This window comes from Hyposmocoma kahamanoa, unplaced genomic scaffold (genome assembly GCF_003589595.1).
Source record: "Hyposmocoma kahamanoa isolate Upper Pololo Valley unplaced genomic scaffold, ASM358959v1 239, whole genome shotgun sequence".
NCBI classification, from domain to species: Eukaryota; Metazoa; Arthropoda; class Insecta; order Lepidoptera; family Cosmopterigidae; genus Hyposmocoma; species Hyposmocoma kahamanoa.
Window position 1 is genome coordinate 494107 of NW_020653756.1, and position 21096 is coordinate 515202.

At 39.3% G+C, this 21096-nt stretch overlaps 1 protein-coding gene across 5 annotated transcripts in view; it reads left to right on the forward strand.

The window, feature by feature from the left end:
• Positions 1-16528, forward strand: part of LOC113228725 (Down syndrome cell adhesion molecule-like protein Dscam2) — a 217622-nt gene extending 201094 nt beyond the window's left edge. Inside the window, exons 9-39 of one of the 5 annotated variants that reach the window (XR_003310336.1) lie at positions 802-1048; positions 1490-1646; positions 3333-3484; positions 3599-3689; positions 3818-3984; positions 4771-4916; positions 5071-5206; positions 6096-6215; positions 6299-6475; positions 6571-6715; positions 6886-7034; positions 7363-7585; positions 8551-8696; positions 8978-9146; positions 9296-9444; positions 9539-9685; positions 9773-9922; positions 10008-10137; positions 10212-10387; positions 10477-10656; positions 10794-10985; positions 11208-11396; positions 11485-11630; positions 13762-13903; positions 13989-14139; positions 14341-14492; positions 14597-14743; positions 14984-15145; positions 15300-15374; positions 15922-15999; positions 16082-16136. Coding sequence is in view for 4 of the 5 variants with exons in the window: in XM_026462084.1 (XP_026317869.1) it covers positions 802-1048; positions 1490-1646; positions 3333-3484; positions 3599-3689; positions 3818-3984; positions 4771-4916; positions 5071-5206; positions 6096-6215; positions 6299-6475; positions 6571-6715; positions 6886-7034; positions 7363-7585; positions 8551-8696; positions 8978-9146; positions 9296-9444; positions 9539-9685; positions 9773-9922; positions 10008-10137; positions 10212-10387; positions 10477-10656; positions 10794-10985; positions 11208-11396; positions 11485-11630; positions 13762-13903; positions 13989-14139; positions 14341-14492; positions 14597-14743; positions 14984-15145; positions 15300-15363; positions 15922-15999; positions 16082-16133 (4632 nt within the window). In the remaining variant the exon portion in view is untranslated. Of the gene's footprint in view, positions 1-801; positions 1049-1489; positions 1647-3332; positions 3485-3598; positions 3690-3817; positions 3985-4770; positions 4917-5070; positions 5207-6095; positions 6216-6298; positions 6476-6570; positions 6716-6885; positions 7035-7362; positions 7586-8550; positions 8697-8977; positions 9147-9295; positions 9445-9538; positions 9686-9772; positions 9923-10007; positions 10138-10211; positions 10388-10476; positions 10657-10793; positions 10986-11207; positions 11397-11484; positions 11631-13761; positions 13904-13988; positions 14140-14340; positions 14493-14596; positions 14744-14983; positions 15146-15299; positions 15375-15921; positions 16000-16081 lie in introns of all 5 variants that reach the window. The other 4 variants (XM_026462085.1, XM_026462084.1, XM_026462086.1 and 1 more) reach the window with 4 other exon arrangements.
• Positions 16529-21096: the final 4568 nt, after the last annotated feature.

Here is a 21096-nt window from a genome sequence, read left to right on the forward strand (position 1 = left end):
TCTATGAGAAATCTATTACAGATTTATCACCCAGTTAGTACCTTTACTTTCGACTAAAAAGTCGTTGAAATTTAATATAAATTCAATAAAAATTTAATTAAACATCAATTAATTGTTTTTGATGTCCCGGATCGTGTTCTACTTTATCATTATGCAAACAACGTCAGCATATTACATTTTATAGTTAAAGCATTTATTCTTTTAATAACGATTGTCCAACGGTTTACGCTACGCAATAAAGCTCAAACACAAACGTTACTTTACTGAAAGTACAATTAATCTGGCGAACAACTGAATCGATTCCAGCGATCGCATTGCATTAAACATCGCTGTATCGTAAACAACAATGATTTACATTCTCGATGGACGCTCTGTCCTGAACACGCATTAAAGTTTGTTATGTTACTTGCGATGCGTGCTCTAGTGCTCTAGTGCTCTGCAACAATGTTGGCCTTCACTGTCATTTCAATTATATTCTTCTGAAATATCAGATAAAACACGCCATGTAATTGTAGTCTTTTATTTATTCCTAGTTCTTTTATTTATTCTCAGCCCAGTTGGCAGAGCGACGATACGGTACGGCGTGGTCGCAGGTTCAAGTCCTGTCGGATCGAAGAAATTGTTCTTTGTGTTCATCGTTGTATTAATAACTAATTATATTTTAGTTATTGAACAAATATGTAGTGTCTCCATTCACAAGACGTTCTTCGATGTCAGAGACAAATGCAAATGGCAAATTTACATTATCTTAAATCACTACATTTTATAAAACAGAAAAATAAGCCATCGCTTTTCTTGCAGGTGGTAAACAGCGGCGGAACTGCTACCATCAACTGCACATGGAGCGGGTACCCAGCGCCTCGGCTAGAATGGCTCCACAACGGGATTCCTCTCGGCGCAGGAGTCGTGGGGGGAAGAGTACGGGTGAGCAGCAGCGGGGAGCAGCTGGTCATATCCGACGTGCACAGGGTCGATAAGGGCGTGTACCAGTGCATGGCTAGGAACGAGAAGGACAGTGCGCAGGCCAGTGCTGAGCTCAGATTGGGAGGTGAGATCCTCACAGGGTCGAGTTATGTGCGATATTAAAGTTATAATACGCAGTATCAAATGGTCCAGATTCGATCTTGGTGTTACTCGCATATTACAGAAAAAAAAAATCGAATTTTCACGCCTAATCGTTTTTTGAATAAAAAAAAACAAGAACGAAAATAAATAAAAATCTGATTTATGTTATTCTCAATGAAAATAGGGGCCATTATTCAAGAGTTATCGTAAATTTAATCGGACGAAAGCCGAATCGGAAAACACAATCAATCACGAACACAAAACAAAAAATAACCAAATTGCCTCCGACAGGCGAAAAATGCTGCGGTTAAAATATCTACTGACACTTTCAATGAAAGTAAATAACTATTATAACAAAAGTGCGTGGTATTGATAATAAATTTTTAAATCCAAATAGTGGTCAAGGCCGATTTTTCTTTTCCAGATACGGCACCAGAGCTTCAATACACATTCATCGAGCAAGTGCTGCGACCTGGGCAAGTAGTTACCCTTAAATGCTCCGCCGCTGGCTCTCCCCCGCCTCACTTCACCTGGCTCCTAGATGGTCAACCACTCAACACTATGAATACTAGGGGACACAGGTAATTCGATTTCTAATAACTAGACAGTCGCGCTTATCGACACGTTGCATTAAGCCGGTAGAAAAAGCTTATGTTTATGTTTTAATCTATATGTACCAATGCAATGTGTGTAACAAGAACGAAAAAGACTTCGTTTCGCATCAGCTCGTACGAACGCGGCTCGAAACAGGTCAGCAGCAAGTTTACTACCTGAAAATATCCGATTGCGTCCGTACACAACAGACGACAGCTGATCAGCCGGATCAACAACGGAACGGTAGCGCCAACGTCCGAGTGGCCGCAACGACGATCGAACGACTCAGAAGGTGAGATACGACGCGATGGCTGCACGACGAACGAACGGCTGGACGCCCTTACGGCCACGTCGACGGAGAATATGCAACAAATGTTTTAAAACATGGTCACCTCAAGTCGATTCCATATCAATAAGTATAGTGACTCCCTTAAACTATATACTGCTAATTGATCTGTACGAGTTCCATGATACATAGGGCGCACTATAAGTTTCCGGAACTGGCCACTTACATAAACAATATTTAAAAAGTTTAAAATTACAACTCTGAAAACAAATTTGAAAATGGAACTTAAGTGCAATATAACAGCTCAGTGGAGCTTCGCTCGGCTTCAACCTGCTTTTGGCGATAAACCACCATGCAAGACGACTATTTATAGCTGGTTTGCAGAATTCAAACGCGGTCGTGTGAATCTCAGTGACGAAATTCGTGATGGTCGCCCGTCCACTGCTGTGAACAACAAAAACATCGATGCTGTGCGCCGTACGATGACAGACAGGCACGTGACATACCATGAGATTCGGGCGTCTTTAGGCATAGGCATGAGTTAAATACAATCAATACTACACAAACATTTAGGTGTGAAAAAGCTGTGCTCTCGGTGGATCCCACACAATTTGACTGAGGCTCAAAAAACGGATCACGTCACTTGGTGCAATGCCATGCTTACCAGATTCAACGAAGGGGCGTCAAATTTGGTGTGGGACATAGTAACAGGTGACGAAACATGGATATATAGTTACGATCCCAAAACAAAGCAGCAATCGAGCGAGATGAGCCGAAACCAACCAAAGTGGCGCGCGTGCAATGTGCCTCTAGGTGGATGATTGCTTCTTTTTTTATTAAAACTGGACACGTGACTACTGTTGCTTTGAAGAATCGTTGTACCGTGAATAGTGATTGGTACATGACCATTACTTTGCCGGAAGTTATTGACAAACTTCGTAAAAATAACGCAACGTAAACGCCGTATCATCTTGCACCACGATAATGTCAATTCAGACACGGCCAGACAGACAAATGAATTTTCGAAGGTGAACAACGTTGACCTTATGAGCCATCCCGCGTACAATCCCGACCTGGCACCTTGTGACTTTTATTTATTTCCAAAAATTAAGAACCAGTTACACGGTCGACGAACTTCATCACCAGAAGAGGCTACGAAGAGTATGAAAAATATGTTTCAGAGATTGTCACGGAGGAGTGGCATAAATGTTTTCAAAATTTATTCATTCGTATGAAAAAGTGCATTAACGTTAACGGAGAATATTGAGAAACAATAAATTCATTTCTGATAATTTATAGTATTTTTTTCTTATTCACTCCGGAAACTTATAGTGCGCCTGACGTAGGTACCAATTACCGTCTTGAAAAGTAGCCATTTTGTCAACAGATATAGCATCGAACAGTTCGTAACAAAAAACAAAGATGTGGTGAGCTTCCTAAACATTACATCCGTGAGTTCTGAAGATGGCGGTCTCTATACCTGCAGAGCGACCAACTCCCTTGGAGAAGTGTCCCATACTTCTCGTCTTAATATTTATGGTAAGTCAATTTCACCATGTAGCACAAACAAATTACCTAATTCAAATGTATTATTAAAATGTAACAGTACTTCGAAAATAACTACACGAATAAAAATTGACGTGTTTCCTCCAGGACCTCCGTACGTGAGACCTATTGGACCAATCAGAGCTGTGGCTGGTCGCGAACTGGTCCTGTATTGTCCTTACTCCGGTTATCCAGTAAGGTAAGTTGAAGCTAGCTATGTCAATACAACGATTTTTGGTACAAATTCAAATGGAAAATTGGCTCTTACAATGAATCAACAGGTCAATCATCAATCAATCCATGACATCATTGTCTATTATCCCCTAGTTCAGTGAAATGGGAGCGCAACGGCAGCCCAGTAGAATGGGAGAGCAATAGTGACGGAGCTCTCAGGGTGACCAGGGTAGAGCCATCTCACGCGGGCGCGTACACTTGCGTTGTTATGGGCCCTCACGGAGAGATGGCTAAGAAAGAACTACAACTCTTTGTAAGCAGTAAGTATTGCTGTCCCTTTATCACTGATATGTCGAATTTGAGCGCCAGGTCGAAATTGAGTATTTAATAATTAGCGTTCAAAGATTCAAGACAGAAATTCTTGTGTGTAGTTTACAAAAACTAAGTTAGGCACCTAATCTTTGAAAAATCATTGCCATAAATTGATATTGCCAAAAACCGTTTTGTGGTTCACAGAGAATAAAGGATGCAGGGCTATGCGCAATTAAATATTTGAAGCGGTTTTTTGCTACTGGAGCAAATGAAAGTAATTCGAGCAAAAAGTTAATAAAAAATTTAAAGAGCGCAAACCCGGGGCCGTTAATTAAAATGCGGATAGCGGCTCTGAACATTAACAAGTACGGCCTCTAAAACTGAAAACAGCGGAAGTATAATTTAGGCTGTTTGTGTTTTCTTAACGGTCCGTTTGCGGATATTTTACGTTACTTTATAGTTTGCTTATTGTTGGAGGAACCATCAAAAATTTTGGATCCTCTGAAAATTTCATTAAGTACAAAAAAGGTGCTCACAGTTATCTAGCTAAAATAATAATAATAATAACGCACACACTCAACATAGCCCCGCATTAGGGAAACCCTGTGTCGCGGGTGCCATGGACACACACTTAGACAAACACAAATCACACCCAAACTCACGAGAGAAATAAACGTAGGCCATACAAATATTTCTCCCGGCCCGGGAATCGAACCTGGGACCTCTGCGTGGCAGTCCGACAAGGTAACCGTTCGGCCACGGAGACAGTTTATTGCATAAATGTATTTTTTCAGATCCACCAGAAATTGAGCCGTTCTCGTTCTCGGCCAATTTGCAAGAGGGGAAGAGAGCACAGGTTAGCTGCAGCGTCATCTCTGGAGACATGCCAGTCCACTTTACCTGGCTAAAGGACAACCAACCCATACCGTCTTCGTTACAGGTATCATTTAAATTCTCAGTTGTAAAATATTCTGTTCGTCGTTGAGAAATCTCTTTACAACATTTGTGCCTTTAATAATGACAGAACAATGCAGTTTTGTTTTGCAACGTCAAAGAGAAAGTATGAGGTATCTTCAACAATCATGACTGTGTAGGTGGAAGAGCGAGGTGCTGATTTTTTCAGCAACCTCGTATTCAAAGAGGTGTCGGCACATCACAGTGGGATGTACACTTGCGTTGCCTCCAACAGCGCAGCCAAAGTTAACTATACCGCCCAACTGGTAGTCAAAGGTACTCCTAAAATTGGACTTTATGCACCAGCACCAAAGCACCTTCATCTATTACTTGCACCGAGCGTTTCGAGCACTAAGTCAGCACCAAGTCTAGTTTAAGTCAGTATTTTTGATTGGCACAAAGCTTTTAGGTTAGCATATTGTGTGGAAATCGATTTGTAAAAACGGACACAAATGACATGCACCACCATATTAAAAACACTTTGCGTAGGTACTCACGTATCGTAAATGTCTGACTTCGTAATGGGAATATTACCTACATTAAACCTGTCGCTACAATTTAACCGAAACATACAGCATTCATTCGGTTAACTGACCGGCAAATTCAATTAATTACTAATCGATTCATTATCACAAATTCATTGTGCTTTTTCTCGCGTCACCAGACAATTTTAAAATGGAAATTATGTTCTTTGTTTCGCTCAGCAATGGATTACAGATGGCTAATGGAAAGGGTAAATTAAAATTTCTATTGATAAGATCACCGATAAGACTGGACAAATCCAAGACCAACATTTTGTAGACCATATTTCAAAAACTAAAGTAACACCTATGTTATTTGGAAAAATGTTATAAAATCGACTAATAGAACATAATACATTATTCTTACTCTTTAATGAAAATGTCATTGTACAGATACCCGTTAATTAGCTGCTGATGAGAGGTAAGATTTATATAATTACAATGCATTTGCTCCAATCTTCGTCGTTAGCCTCTTCATTTCTGATAATATTATTTAAAAGTCATTGTAAAATCATAATTATTTTGTCCCTTATTAATTGCTCCTTTTTTCAGTTTTTTTTTCTTTTAGTAATGTAAAAGGCAACCTACCTTGCCATTCTTTCACACTACGTTAATAACATCAACAACATATTTACACGCTGCAGTTTCCCCGAAGTGGGTCATAGAACCGAAGAACGAAGCCGTGCTTGCTGGAGAGTCTGTTGCTCTACATTGCCAGACCACGGGGTCACCCACGCCCCAGGTCACTTGGTTGAAACAGAGAGGTAACTACGAATCTGGTGAACGCTATGAATAAATAAAGCAAAAATTGTCGATTTCTACATCTATTCAAAAAATGTTTTTCCAGGTTCAGGGTCTGCAGATTTTATTCCCCTAGTGAACCTTGGCGGACGTTTCCAGTTCTTCTCGAATGGAACTTTATGGATAGAGTCCGCACTACCATACGATGAAGGGCACTACATGTGCAAAGCTGAGAACGGAGTGGGCTCACCACTTTCGAACAGTATTTTCGTCGCTGTGCATGGTAATAAGGCTCTATTAATTACCAACAAGTTAGTAGTCAAATAATCATATAACCGTAGTAATGCGTTATAAATGTTATTGTTTAATATTTTACAGAACCAGCGCGTTTCGAGTTGACGTCGCACAACACGACGGCACGACGGGACGCGTCCGTGACACTAGTGTGTGACGTACGGGGTGACAGCCCCATCCGCGTGCAGTGGTCGCATAATATGAACCAGCTAGATCTTAATACTTATAGGTAGGTTTATAGTAACGCAAATACTATGGGCTCTGACACAGTTTTGGCATATTTACACCGTATTATATTGGTGTGATGTAACGACTGATCTTCGACGTGATAGTATTTTATATGTGATGCAACGTCTTGCTCGCCGTGTTAATGATATGTTACGTGTTAATGATTTTCAGGTTAAGCATTTCCGAAGCAAAGACTGATAGTGGTTTAAGGTCCCAGTTATACATCAGCAGAGTCGACAGACAGGACTCTGGTGTTTACAAGTGCCAAGCTGTCAATGCTTATGGTCATAGCGACCATTACATTTACTTATCCGTCCAAGGTGAGATTTTGATTTCCCTTTTTTTTATAATACCAAGTGACGAGACGAACAAGTCGTGCACCTGGTGGTAAGCGACACGTCTACCCATAATAGTTGCAGTACAACACTGTACTTTGAATCGCAAAGATGCTATGGGCGCTGCCAATGCGCTCGTCAAGCTGAGGCATAGTTGAAATGTCCCATGCGCCTGACTGTAGGAATAGATAGGGTGGCACTACATCTCAGGACAAACTTTTTCACAAGGAGCTCTACTTTATACTTTATCTACTAATTTCAGTAGCATACGTGTCGTTGACACTTTGGTGAATTAAATATTCGAAACTTTCAGAGAAACCCGATTCGCCGCACTCCCTAACGGTCACTGAAATTTTGTCCCGAGCCGTGCGACTGTCGTGGAGCCAGGGTTTCGACGGCAACTCGCCGCTGGTGGGCTACACGGTACAATACGCGACTCTGTCCGCCCAGGGCGCCATCCGCTTCAACCAGTGGGACTCCGCGCACAGTTTGAACGTGTCCGTCCATGGCGCTGGCGCTACACAATCTTATATCACGTAAGTTCAAATGTTATCAGTCGCCTAATATATAAATTCGACATAACTTTTTATCATATGAAATTGTCAAATCGATTAAACAATATTATTACTCAATCGTAAAGCAAATTCCTCTGACTCGTATGTAGTTGCTCTTTGTAAGCAAAAATTTGTTCCCATTTATAATATTCACTTTAAAATGCCATAGGTATACTCAAAGAATAATAAATACAGTATAAGTGCTTAGTGGGTGTGACACGCGTGGCAACAGTACGCGGAGTTCCACATACTTGAGCACTGTCCGCCATTTTCGGTTTGTACGTTATGGTTATATCAATTATCGCATAACCTCGAATATCGTGGAAAAAAAACATTAATTTGCTACTTTGGAGTGCAAAAATAATAGTCGCGTTGTAGTATTCTCTATCTATGGTGGTGTTTCATATTATCTTAAACCTTATTTTATTTAATTTCAATAAATTTCCCCTTTTCGGTTTATCTTAATAGATTTTTTATTATAAGAAACGAAAGTAAACCTTATACCGGTGCAATATGGCCGTTTCTTTTCTTTTTTTTTTGAGAACGTTAATTGTTCGTGCTCTCATAGTCTTTCAGCTGTTGCTAGATAGCAGCAATTTCATTCAATTTCAGATATTGAAATTTTAGGTATTGAACTTTCAACGATATGCCAACTGAGCAAAGTTTAAATTATATAATTAGAAACTACTACCGATCATTATCAAGATTTCATAGTGTTCAATTATGATTGTGTAGTTTGGGCGACAGCGGTTTGGATAGTAATGGATGCTTAAGACACTTCTATTGCTGTTTTTTTCTGTGGGTGTACCTAAATATAGATTCCTAGATTCGTAAATAAATATAGAATCTAATATAGAATCGTAGATTTTTGTCATCCAAGTAAGCAGAAGTTATATATCAATTTATTGAAACCTTTTATTTGAATTTGACCTCGTTAATGCAAACAGACTGACGAAGAAAGGTGACATCCACTACGAGGCGTTGTTGAGCAATCTTAAACCTCACACCGCGTACATGATCCGCATAGCCGCTATCAACCAGCTCGATAGGAGCTTATTCACTGAACCTGTTGTCGTGAAAACACAGGAAGAAGGTAATCTAACTTTAATTAACTTTGTATCTTCGTTTACGTGCAACTTATAATAAAGCCGATCCCATAATGTTCGAGCTTATTTGTCGTCTGGTCCTCCTTCCTATAGCCCTATCCACAATATCGGTTATAGGAGCAGAACTTTATGATGCATGCCGTACTTTGTCGGAAGCGCCTCCCGGACCCGTGGTAAGTAGTCCTTTTTCTGGGGTGTGTAGGCAATGATGTAGGTCTCTGCATTGCCGCTTTCGTTATCAGTGTCCTCAGTGTCCTGTCGATTGCAGCTCCGTCCGAAGCGCCCACCAACGTGCACGTGACCCCCGGCGGGCCGGGCGAGCTGCACGTGTCGTGGCGCCCGCCGCCGCGCGAGGCGTGGCACGGCGAGCTTCTGGGGTACTCAGTCACATGTACTGAGTTTGGCCCTGGTGGGATTCCTGTACATAATAGTTCTAGGTGAGATTTAAGCTGACTTTCGCATTGTATCTAAACTATTAAACATTTTGGGACAATTTTGGGACATCCTCTTCGTATTGATCACTAAAGTTTGTTTTTAAAAGTTTTCAACGTCTTATTTCAGTTTCGATTCCTTTACCCATTTCCAGGACTCTGACCGTGAATGGCTGGTCAGCGACAGAGCTCAGTTTATCAGCTCTGAGAAAATTCACACGCTACGAGGTGCGCGTGAGAGCTTTCAACGGTGTTGCCGCAGGACCCGCTTCTACTCCTGTCTCCGCTACCACTTTGGAAGGAGGTAGGTTGTTTTCCTCTTTTCTTTCTGGTTCACTTGACTCCTTACACTTACTAGAGGTTATTTTGTCAGTGCTTACACTAATATTTTTTTTCAGTGCCAGAATCTCATCCAACGAGGGTAACGTGTTCAGCTCTCTCGTCTTCCAGCATGAAGGTAACGTGGAACCCTCCTCCCCTTGGCCAGCACGGCGGCATCATACAGGGTTACAAAGTTATTTATACGCCGCTCACCAGCGATCATGGTGAGTGGATATTTCCTTTATTGTAAATATTAGTCATTTTTTCATCATATAAGTGTATCATATGTATTTTTTTATTTGCACACGCAGATGTGGGGGAGATTAAACGAGTAACCACAACAGACACTTACCTTCACGCTCTGAGGAAATACACCAATTACTCCATTCAGGTTCTGGCTTTCACGAACGCTGGCGACGGCAAACGAAGTCCACCTGTTTATTGCATGACTGAGGAAGATGGTATTCATGCACAAATTTATAAAGAGTTACATTATTCTTTCAAATTGCGTTTTATATTACATAGAACTTGTTAATCTTGTTACAGTGCCCTCGCAACCTCAAAAAATAAAAGCGTTGGCGTTTTCCAGCGATTCTGTTCTTGTAAGCTGGTTACCGCCCTTGTATCCCAACGGGATCATATCCCATTATACTGTATACTTTAGGGAAGCGGGACGGTAAGATATTAAACGAAATAATTCATCGTGTATTTTGGTAAAGGTGTTTACTGAGTTTCGATTTCTAATTTCAGATTAGGTAAACATTCCAGTTTCACAGTGTCTGCAGACAAGAAAACAGATATTGAACTGATGTTTCAAGTTCGAAACCTTCTAGAAAGTCAATTGTACGAGTTTTGGGTGTCGGCCACGACGGGCTCTGGAGAAGGGGAGTCCACTCCTGTAGTGGGTCAAGGACCAAATGCTAGAAGTAAGTACGCACTTCTCATGGTCTCAAGGAGAAATGAGATGTATTAAGTCTCTTAGGTTTTTGGTTTAACTCAACTTTTGTATTTTTAGTACCAGCACGCATAGCTTCATTTGGAGGATTAATAGCGGTTGGTGTTGGACAGCCAGCTTTGCTAACATGCACTTGCGTTGGTGCACCGGCCCCCAGGTCGCGGTGGACGCACGGAAGAACGCCTGTAACACATCATGCATATTATCAAGTCACGCATAGAGGACATTTACATATTCGAGGTACCTACACTTCATAAAGACAGAGCATGTAATTCAAACAAATTGTATAACTTGTTATACGAATTCCCACAAGAAAGAATTTAATTGATTGATCTTTTTAGCCTATTTTGGATTAATTTATTTACCCATAATTGCAGAAGTAAACGAGCAATCGTCAGGCAATTTTACCTGCACAGCAAGCAATACGATCGGCGAAGATTCGATAGTCTACGTGGTGTCAGCAATATTACCTCCAGCTGCGCCTGCGCTGTCTTTGCAGTACACTACTGCTTCGAGCATTAAACTGCATTGGCAGTTGGCAGCTACTGATGTCAATGAACCTATTTTAGGTAAAATTTTAAGTACATAGAATAATATTTATTTAGGCAGAGACAATAAATCTCTACTCGCTACGTTCTGAGATAACTTTTTCGCCTTTTCCACTAGCATCACTCTCTTCATACATGTCCGTCTATTCAACCTGGCCTTTTTAAGGACAATATTTTTAATAGAAAATTGTATACAATAACAAGTGACTACTTACGTTTAAGTAGCAATAATGTTATTTCTAGGATATCTCCTGCACTATAAACAAGCATCAGAGCCAGATTGGCACACGGCAGAACTTTCTAACGAAATGACTTCCTACACAATGGACATGCTCAAATGTGGCACCACGTACAAAGCCAAAATACAAGCACGGAACAAAATTTCCATCGGGCCTCCTAGCGAAGTTCTTACAGCTACAACAAGAGGAGGCCGTGAGTTTTGAATTTTATTATATTTATGAGTATTTTTCCTACTTCTTCACATCTTTTACATTAAAATTATAATATTATAATTTCTCAGGCCCTAAGCCACCCAAAGCAGAAGAGCACGTATACATGAACACAACGGCAATAAAGATCAACTTCTACGCATGGCGTGATGGAGGCTGCCCTATTCTTGGCTTTCGAGTGTCATATAGACGCGCTGGATCTGAACATTGGATTAAAGTAAGACACCCTTTCAAAGATAACTGAAATTGGTACAGGAATTAGTTGCCCAGTTCCGAATTCCGAAAAGGAATAAGTTCCTAGACAGGCGTTCGGATGCAGAGCTAAAATGGAGCTGGACAAAATTAAATAAGATTAATGACAGACGTAGTACTACAGTAACCGAATGATGACGAAGACATAAACGCGAGACGTCCGGTAGCAAGATGGGTGTACGACATCGTCAAAGTCGTGGGCCATGAATGAGACCAGTGCAAGAGTGTGGCCCATGGCTTAAATCACGGGAGACCTATACCCATCAATAGGTGAAATTGGGGTGTGCACAGAAATGGGCAAGAGCCTGAGTTTTAAGTTTCTAACCCGGCGCTTTGTTAATGCCGGATTAAATCGGGTTAAAACCCATTAATGTCCGCACAGATATATATATCTGTATCACTAAATAGGCGCCGTAAGTGTACCTACTTCGCGTGCCCAATGTAAGCTACAATAAACACTTAGTTGCCGCTGCTCTGCTACGCTTCAGATGGCCAGGCGCGTTAACGTCGTAGATGTCTCAGTCGAATGAAAACGCCAAAAATAGCTACAGACCTATTTTATGCCATTAGAAACTGCAAAACACCACAGTTATGACTAGATGAGTAAACAGAGACTCCTTCCACAGTTAGGTAATTTTGTAATCAGAATAATATGCATAATTTATTTTAAAATCTTTCAATTTATTTTCATTTTGAATGAATTTCGAGAAAACAAATACGTGGACGCGTGTATGCCGCATATTTCGTAATACATTGCGGCTTTTACTTGGTAAGATACATGTGTGGTCCTGTGTTTAGTAGGCTATGAATATCGAACGAGAGATACTTTCTTACATGCATTTAGTTTCGTGGTACCGCCGCTTCGTTAGGTTTTGCTGGTTTTGCTGTCAAATTTTATGATTAGTGATGTTCACTTGATCCACAGTTCTCGATTTTGATCGATTTAGGAAACAAAGGAATGATAATTCTTAAGACATTAAAAAATGTTATAAAAATATTCTTGAAAGTTTGTTGTTGTTTTTTTTTTAATTTCTGGAGCAACTTTTTTTCAAAACATATATTAACAAATCAATCGCTTTAGTACCGAGGTGGTTTCCCTTCACTAAATAGCGCTTGTGACATGTCATTGGAGGTACAAAAAAGTGACACGCTAGGTTTTCATACACATCGCGGTACTTGCAATGACTAATTTAGATATTTGTCTGTGAATGTTCGAAATCTAGGGCAAAAACTATTGACAAGTAAATGTTTGTTGTGAATCAAATTTTTTTCAAACTTAATGATATTAATACAAAATTTTTATTGCTTTTTTATCTGGACTGCCTTCTTGAAAATCGCATTGAAATTAATCGATACAAAAAAATCGTTAGATCGCATGCAATTATATTCATCTTCATAAAAATCGAACCGTAATGTGTATCATTCTAGTGAGAATCCACAGGATTGCAAGGTGGGTATTATGTGGATATGCCTCTTTTACGTCTATGAAAGATTTTTTACATCGAAATTTGTTATAAGTATGGCATTATACTAAGTCAAAGGCAAAGTCAAAGATTACTCCATAGGTAAAATAAATTTACACTTGAAAACGTCACATTTAAGCTACTGCTCGTTCACTACGCTGATCTCCCTGAGAAGACCGAGCGAGAAACTCTAGGGATTGCTCTTTCCAAATAAACTTAAATGCTATGGAATACACTTTGAATCAAATTTGTGTGGATTCTGGAGCCGTGTCGTCTTTCCATACATCTTTATCTAACACGTAGTCTTCTATTTTGTAATATAATTTTTCGATCAAAATATTTTTAATGTAGTTTTTAAACGTAGGAAATGACAAAATTTAATATATGCTCCGGAATCTTATTGTTAAAACGTATACAGTTCCCCATGAAAGAGTTGTTTACCTTGGTTAAACTCCGTATTAAATTCCGTACTCGCTATTTGTAGTAAATCTTTGGGTAAAAATCCGATTAACACCCGAACAAGTTGATTGTGTGCTCACCTACTGCGCATCCCTGGCTGTGGATGACAATGATCATGTAAATCAATCCTTATGTTCCAGAAAAATTATGATGATTCAATAATTTGCACTTCAGGTGGGCGACAACCTTAGCTCGGCCAGCCATGTCCTTGGAGATTTGACACCTGGTACGTGGTACGAGTTGGCGATAGAAGCAAGCAGTGACGCGGGAATCGAACGAGTCACTTTGTTTGCTGACACACACACTTTGACTGGAGGTAAGACTTACAGGGAATGCTATATTCATTGAAATTTAAAATAGAAAACAGCAATTGTAACCAATTTTCCCATGTTTACTTCCAGCACGTATTCCTCCACTGAAACCGTCGTCTCCGATTGCGGGTAGCGTCCGTCAGACGTCGCTCCGCACCGTCTTACTGTCGTGCATTGCCAGTGCCGTAGTCGTCTTGTGTGCACTTGCCGCTGTTATTTGCCTCGTTCAGCACAAGAGAAAGTAATTACTATACTCTGAATTAGTTTTATGTAGTCTTTCTAATTGGATTTTTAGTAAAATATAGGCACCAAGTCGTCGAGAAGAAGAGAAGAAGGGTCGAGAGAATTTAAAGCAAGTGTTTAAGTGTAAGTTTTCTTAAAAAACAACCAAAACTCACTCTAAGTCAACAACAGGAAAAATATAATGGCAACTCTATTTCAGATTTTTTTGCATTTCAAACGATCACTACATGCGAGATGACAGGAAACTAAGCGAAAGCAACGAAGCAGAGCGAGAGAAGCTCCGTGAAGGACAGAAACTCTACTCGTCTTCTTCAATTAACGGAAATGAAAAATCTAACGATGACTCTTCAGGTAAGAATTTCACATATTATTAGCAAGGTTTTATTTACGCGTTTTTTCAGAATCTGTAATGGTAGCTAGTTAATTGACTATTCGTATAACTTCTGGCGTTACAGCAGAACTTTACGAAATCAGCCCATACGCGACTTTTGGCGTATCAGCGGCGCATTCGCTGCAGTTCCGCACGCTGGCGCGCCGCGACGACGACGCCGCCGCGCCGCCGCACCGGCGACGGCATCGCGCTTGCGAGCATTATCGATACGGTAACATCTGCGGCGTTCGACCGTTTATTTTCAACCTCAGTAGTAAGTTCAACAGCCAGCATATCTCGAATGGCCGTAAACGTTTAAAGCTAAGTTTGAAAGTCGATAAAAGGACTTAAGTATTGCCATAAAACCACACGAAGCGTAGACGAACCAATTGGCATAACTAAACAAAAAGGAGAAGCTAACGACCGTTGAGGTAGCGCTTGCGAGCTGCGACGTTGCGCTTTGCACCGACAGACGAATCGAGCCTGTCTAAATGCTCGACAGTGGAGGCGCGGCACCGTCTGCGCGCGGCGAGCGCGGGCACCGCCAGCGGGGCCGCCACGCCCGCCGGCTGGCGCGACGCGCACACCGACTCTGACGATAACAGCGACAGCGCTGCTAACACCACCACCAAAGGTACCACCGCGGCCGCGGCTGCAGCACGCTTTTCCATCGACTGTCGAGTCGGTACAATTCTGATGATGCTGCGATTGCGTCTTATATTTATTGACAATGCCGCGCGTACGCACTTACGGCATCATGTTAATTCTCTGCGCTATTGTCGTAACAGGCTCGGGCGAGTCGCCGGGCAGCGTGTACGGCAGCGGGCGACGCAGCGCGCGCACCACCAGCAGGTAGAACTCAGGTACCTCCCCGCATACTCCCGCACCCATCACTCACAGCGTCACTGCTATAATACTTCACCATCATACGTTTCACCCATCACTTCACTTGCACTACGCCTTAAGTATCGCGTCGTTAACATAAAATTCTTTTGTAGCATTGCAGCATTGCTTTTATTAGATACTGCTGATAAATTCCGAACAAAATTTAAAGTCAACCTAGTTTTCATCCGATATTAGTAATTTTAATAATATTATTAATAGAATTAAGCAAGTGCTCTTGCTTAATTCTTAAGAATCGGTTTCTTTATTCTTCAAGTTTTATTTATTCTATCTAGCATTCCACTCATAAAATGTTTTCAACCATTATTACTTTCCTGGTTATGCATAGGTACTACCTACACGAGTCAAATGAAAATTTAGGAACTTTGTATCCTAATAAAATGCATTCTCTACACAGTGCTTAAACAAAAGCAATTGCACCTACCGTGCTTTCCCACAACCATGAATAATTTATAAATCCAAACATTGGTTTATTTAAATAGATGAATAAGTATTTTCTTTTTTCAGTGGAGGCCCTAATGGGAGCGACGGCCTCTCAGGGAGCTTCGCCCCAGTCCCCGCCGATATATCTTCTCTAATCGACAAGTAAGTACGATTTAAATATATTTGTAGTCAAATAATACTTATACTTAATTTATTTTCAATGTTTTTATCCGTTTCTTTCCAGATACCAACAAAGGAAGGAACAGGAACGTCGAGAATGCACAATACACGTCTAGCATTCAGTGTTATAAAAATTATCCAAAAAGGTCTTCCTTGCCTTAATAATGCACGTTTTCCGTGCGGATTTTTTAGTACCAGTTTCTAAGATTGGACTCAAATTTTTCTCAAAAACGATAACGGTTTCTAAAACTGACGCCACTAGTTGTAATATATGTATGTCCCATAATGGTTTTTGAAAGGGCTTAAAGTTTGTGATTACGTCACATGATGACAAAAAGTAACTCCCAATTGCATAGTGTTAAATTATTATTGTTATGTAAAATAATGTGATTTATCTAAAAGCTGTTAAAAAACAGTCTAGAGTTTTAAATTGAAAATGTATTGATAAAGTGTAAATACTAAATCGTGAAAACATACTTATGGTTAAGTAGCTTACTGAGACGGCAAACGACAAAGAAAATGTAATTGACTCTCAGTAAACTTAAAATTAGCATACTTTATGTGCATCCACGGAACGATGGCAGAATATTCTCCAGTGAAGTTCTTGTCTATAGCAAAAAACCTTGGTGTTACTTAAAACAGTTTTACTAAATTTATGCACGTAAATTATGCCTTTTTACGTGATTTACGGCAGAAACACTTTAAGCTGACGTGGGCCCACGTACGATATGAAAGAAATATCAGAAGTTACCTACAGAAAATACCGTAAAAGCGAAGTACAGAGCACTAGGTCTCAAGCGTCAGACAGAGCGTCAGTATTTACTATAGGAACGTATGGAAGCGTATTTTTGCTGTCGCTAACGTCGATATCATTTCCACGCGGTCGCTCATAACTTCGCCAAGTAACTACATAATGTTACATATTGAGGGATCTTAAAGTCAAGTAGATACCGTTTTTAGGCCACTCTGCAAAGCCTCCTAAAATAGGTATGAGATTTTTAGAGCTAATTTATGTAATGATTGCATACAATACTTTTTCTACGAGTTAATTAAAATAATGAACGAACCAATATTTTAAAATATATTTTGTCAACAATCCACAACAACGACCTTAAACATGAACGAATTACTCAAAAGGAGTAGTCCAATCTCCATACTACAGATCGTAGCTCTAAAAAAGGTCAAAATTCAATTTTTATATCTAGATAGCGCTGGTTAATAGCCTGGAGCACCGACACTTATAAGAGAGACTTATTTGTCTCTGCAAAATCATTAGGTTTATAACAATAACCTTTGATGACAGGTCTTATTATTTTGTAATTATTTTTAGACAAATCAGAAAAAAAAGATTAACAAAGCGGTTGCCTCTAATCTTGCGTGGCATGGCATCAGTAAAGTCTGTTCTCAATTGTCACGCGATCTCCGAGTATACGTGGCGTCCCCCAACATCAGAGAAGACGTGTGCTACGTGTCTTAACACGTTATAACATGTGCCGTCACATCACGTCAGCCTAAATCGATTTGCGCCAGTATTTAATTAAATTGTTAGTTTTAAGTAATGGCTGTTCCAAACTGCAAAAGATACATATCATTATTATAGACTGCCAATATTTATTAAGCGATTCATAATTCTTTTTACTGTATTGTTGATTAATAATATAGTTAATTAGCAACTAATTATACACTATTGTATAAAAATCTTTCTATATACATGTTGTGTAATAATACAAATTAATTAGGATGGAGAAGAAATAAAGAGATGTGTGTTGTGGTAATGAACATTTTTTATTAAATTTACCGTACCCCTTGAAAACACCTGCACGTCCATTTTATTAATAATAATAACCCTTTTATGGGTGGAACACAAGCTACGAGACGCTGTAATGACTATTTAATGTATTGGTTCCAACAAGTAAAAAAGTAATACAAATTAAAAAAATATGATCTCAATCATTAATGTGACTTAGACTTGAAAAAGTAGTAATACAAATATATTTTTTTCACATTATCAATGCGACTGTATTATAAAATTAAAAGTCTTAGTAGATTCAGGCGTTACTTTGTAGCTGCGCTTGCGTTTAATGTTTTTTTCATAAAGTCAATTTTACCAACCTTTCTCCGCATAAAATTGATAAAATAAATAACACAAGCGCAACTACAGTCACAATGAAGTAAGACTATTAAAAATCCCGCCCGTCTACCAGGAGGTATTCTCAGGGATTTTTTATTGTTCAACCACAGAACATTACACGGAGTAAAAGTCAACGATATTGTGTGCTATTGGCGTACTATATGCGGCGTTCCATACACCACGGTCTAATCACTACGTACAGTACATTTTGTATGTCCAAGAAGATGAACGTCTTCAATCAATACATGGCGTTGGCGATGGCGTCTCCTGTTTTTGCCATACAATTTGTCCTTAATTTTTCAGGACCCGAAATATATTTCATAAAGGCAGTGTATTAACTTCAAAACACGTTTAAGTAAAAACAAGAAACGAGAGAGCCAGTAGAAAGCATGAATTTGGAGATATCTCGTTTCCACAAGCATGTAATGACGCGTGTTAAAACAAGACAAAACACAATATTACAGATGAACAAGCAACAGAGTGGTCTGACTATAGAATAACAAAGTATGTATAATAATATGAATAAAACAATTAGGTACTATGGTTACCATATAAATTTAAAAAATATAAATAAAGACTACGCTGGATGATCTAAAGAACTTTGCCTTTCCGTAAGGAAAAGTATACATATAAAGACGCATTTACACCAAGTTACCAGGCGACCTTTGCTTGTCCGCTGAGGGCGGCAAGCTACCCAGTGTAAACAGTGAGTCGTCAGACGACGGTAGTTTCAGTCATTCAAAGTCGACTGAAGCGACTGGATACGTCTCCTTCGGCAAAGCGAAGGCGGCATACGATTCAGTGTAGATGGCGACTCGACTGCGTAGCCTTCGGCAGGCGAAATATTCTGCCGAAGATCAGCAGACGACCCGATGTAAATGTGCCTAACATAACATCAGTAATTTCAAGGAGTCGACTGTATTTTTTTCTTTTACTTAATTTGTTTTTTCTTTTTAGTAATTAGTGTGTTCCATATTGTGTGCTTCGGTATTCCAAAAATACTACAAAAAATATCAGAACAAAAATAGGAATAACCTGCCACAGGTATGCGATTAATCTGTTTTGGTTTTGGTTCCGTATTATTATATAATGACGACAACACTATCTCCGTATTATCTTCCTGCCTAGTTCATTGCCAACGTGCCGTGTGCCAACAGTACGCGCAGTTCCACATATTTGAGCTCAGTCCGCCATTTTCGCTTACTACAGTCGGTGCCCTTACTTATGTATCCATTATTTGTATAGCACTCAGTACAAAAACAGTGGATACTTAAATGAGGGCATCGACTATAGGTACGTCATGGTCTTGTCAATCGTAGAAAATGGCATGTTTTGCTACTTTTGGAGTGCAAAAATGATAGTCGCACCCGGAATATTATCAGTTATGGTCTTAGTCTTAATTTATTTAATTTTAACACATTTAAAATTTTCTGTATAACGTCATAATTTCTTTTTGTTACAAGAAAGAAAGTAAACCTTATATCGCTGCAATATGGTCGTTCCTTCTATAATTTTCTAAGTAAACGTCTCGAATTTGTTGTCGTTCAGCTATTGACTGCTACGTAGCGGTACATTGATTAAAATTTTTATAAATACAATACGTCATGTCTAATTTGCATTTAGGTATTGAACTTTCAACGATATACCAACGGGTAAAGTTACAACAGTCCAGAATTTGTTACATTTCTGTGAAACTATGACCAATCATGATCAAGATTTTTTTTTTAAATAATTGTGAATTTGTGAGTTTTGGCGATAGCGGTTCTGGTTCTGATAGTAAGCGAGACTTATGGCACTTGCATTGAGGTGAGGTCCACAGAACGGGTCGTATTACAATGACTACATCCTCAACTAGATCGCAAAATGACCACCTCTGCTGAAATACTACAACTTACAATGACTTGGTGGCAATATCGATATGATCATTTCGTTAAATAGACCACGTGGTAAAACGACAAGGTACAGTTTATCAATAAGAGGATTATAATTTAGTTGGTAAAGTCGGCCGTAGTAGCCTAAAGAAGTAAAAATACAAATTATAAAAATTTTGTTTTTTTTTGTGGTAATTATATGTTGAACCAAACTGTAGGTACTTTGGTAAAACAATAACAAAATCTAATTATATCTTCTATCTTAACGTTTTATCATGTGGTCCATTTAATAATACGGTCATCTCGATATCTAGTCGTTTTGTTATCAAATCATTGTAATCTATATATAGTATTTCTGTAGAGGTGGTCGTTTTGCACCTAGTCCTTATGCTGATCGGGTCATGTTGAAGATATAATCATTTTGATACCGACCTCACAGAACGTGTTTTAATAATACAGGATATTAGCGTTTGCTTTTCTTAAATTTTCCGTAGTAATTTAACGCATCTACTATTATAAAATAAAATATCTAAAAATCTAATGTAATATTAAATAGACACGGGCTCATCACTTTACTTTTAGTCGATCAATCCGATTTTCATTGCCACAACAAAATCGAAAATCGCGACTCGAAATCGAGAATAGACCTTCTATGCTAGCTACATCACTAGCAGCTACTGTGCTCGTCCGTTAGTCGGCCGACGATGTTTGTCGTTCGTTTATTAATATTAATGTTTTTATACTATTCGTAGGTCTATTTAGTTAATGAAAACTGCATTTATTGTTACACCAAAGCTTGAAATGTTGCTTACATTACTTTTGAAGGCCTACTAGTGCAACGAACTTGAGAAATTCCAATTGTTTTGGTGCCATTCACCTATATTGATTTATCGTAAGCCAGTGACCCGTTTTCGTGTTTGTAGTGTGTATCTCGTAAATAATTAATCAAATCATTCGGAGAGGATTCATAAATCTGTACCGGTGGTTTTCAGTGTAATATTTAGTGAAAATATGTGCAACGAAATCAAAATGTTTGAGTCAAATAAAAGTTGCGAAAATTATTTCGGGTTTACGATT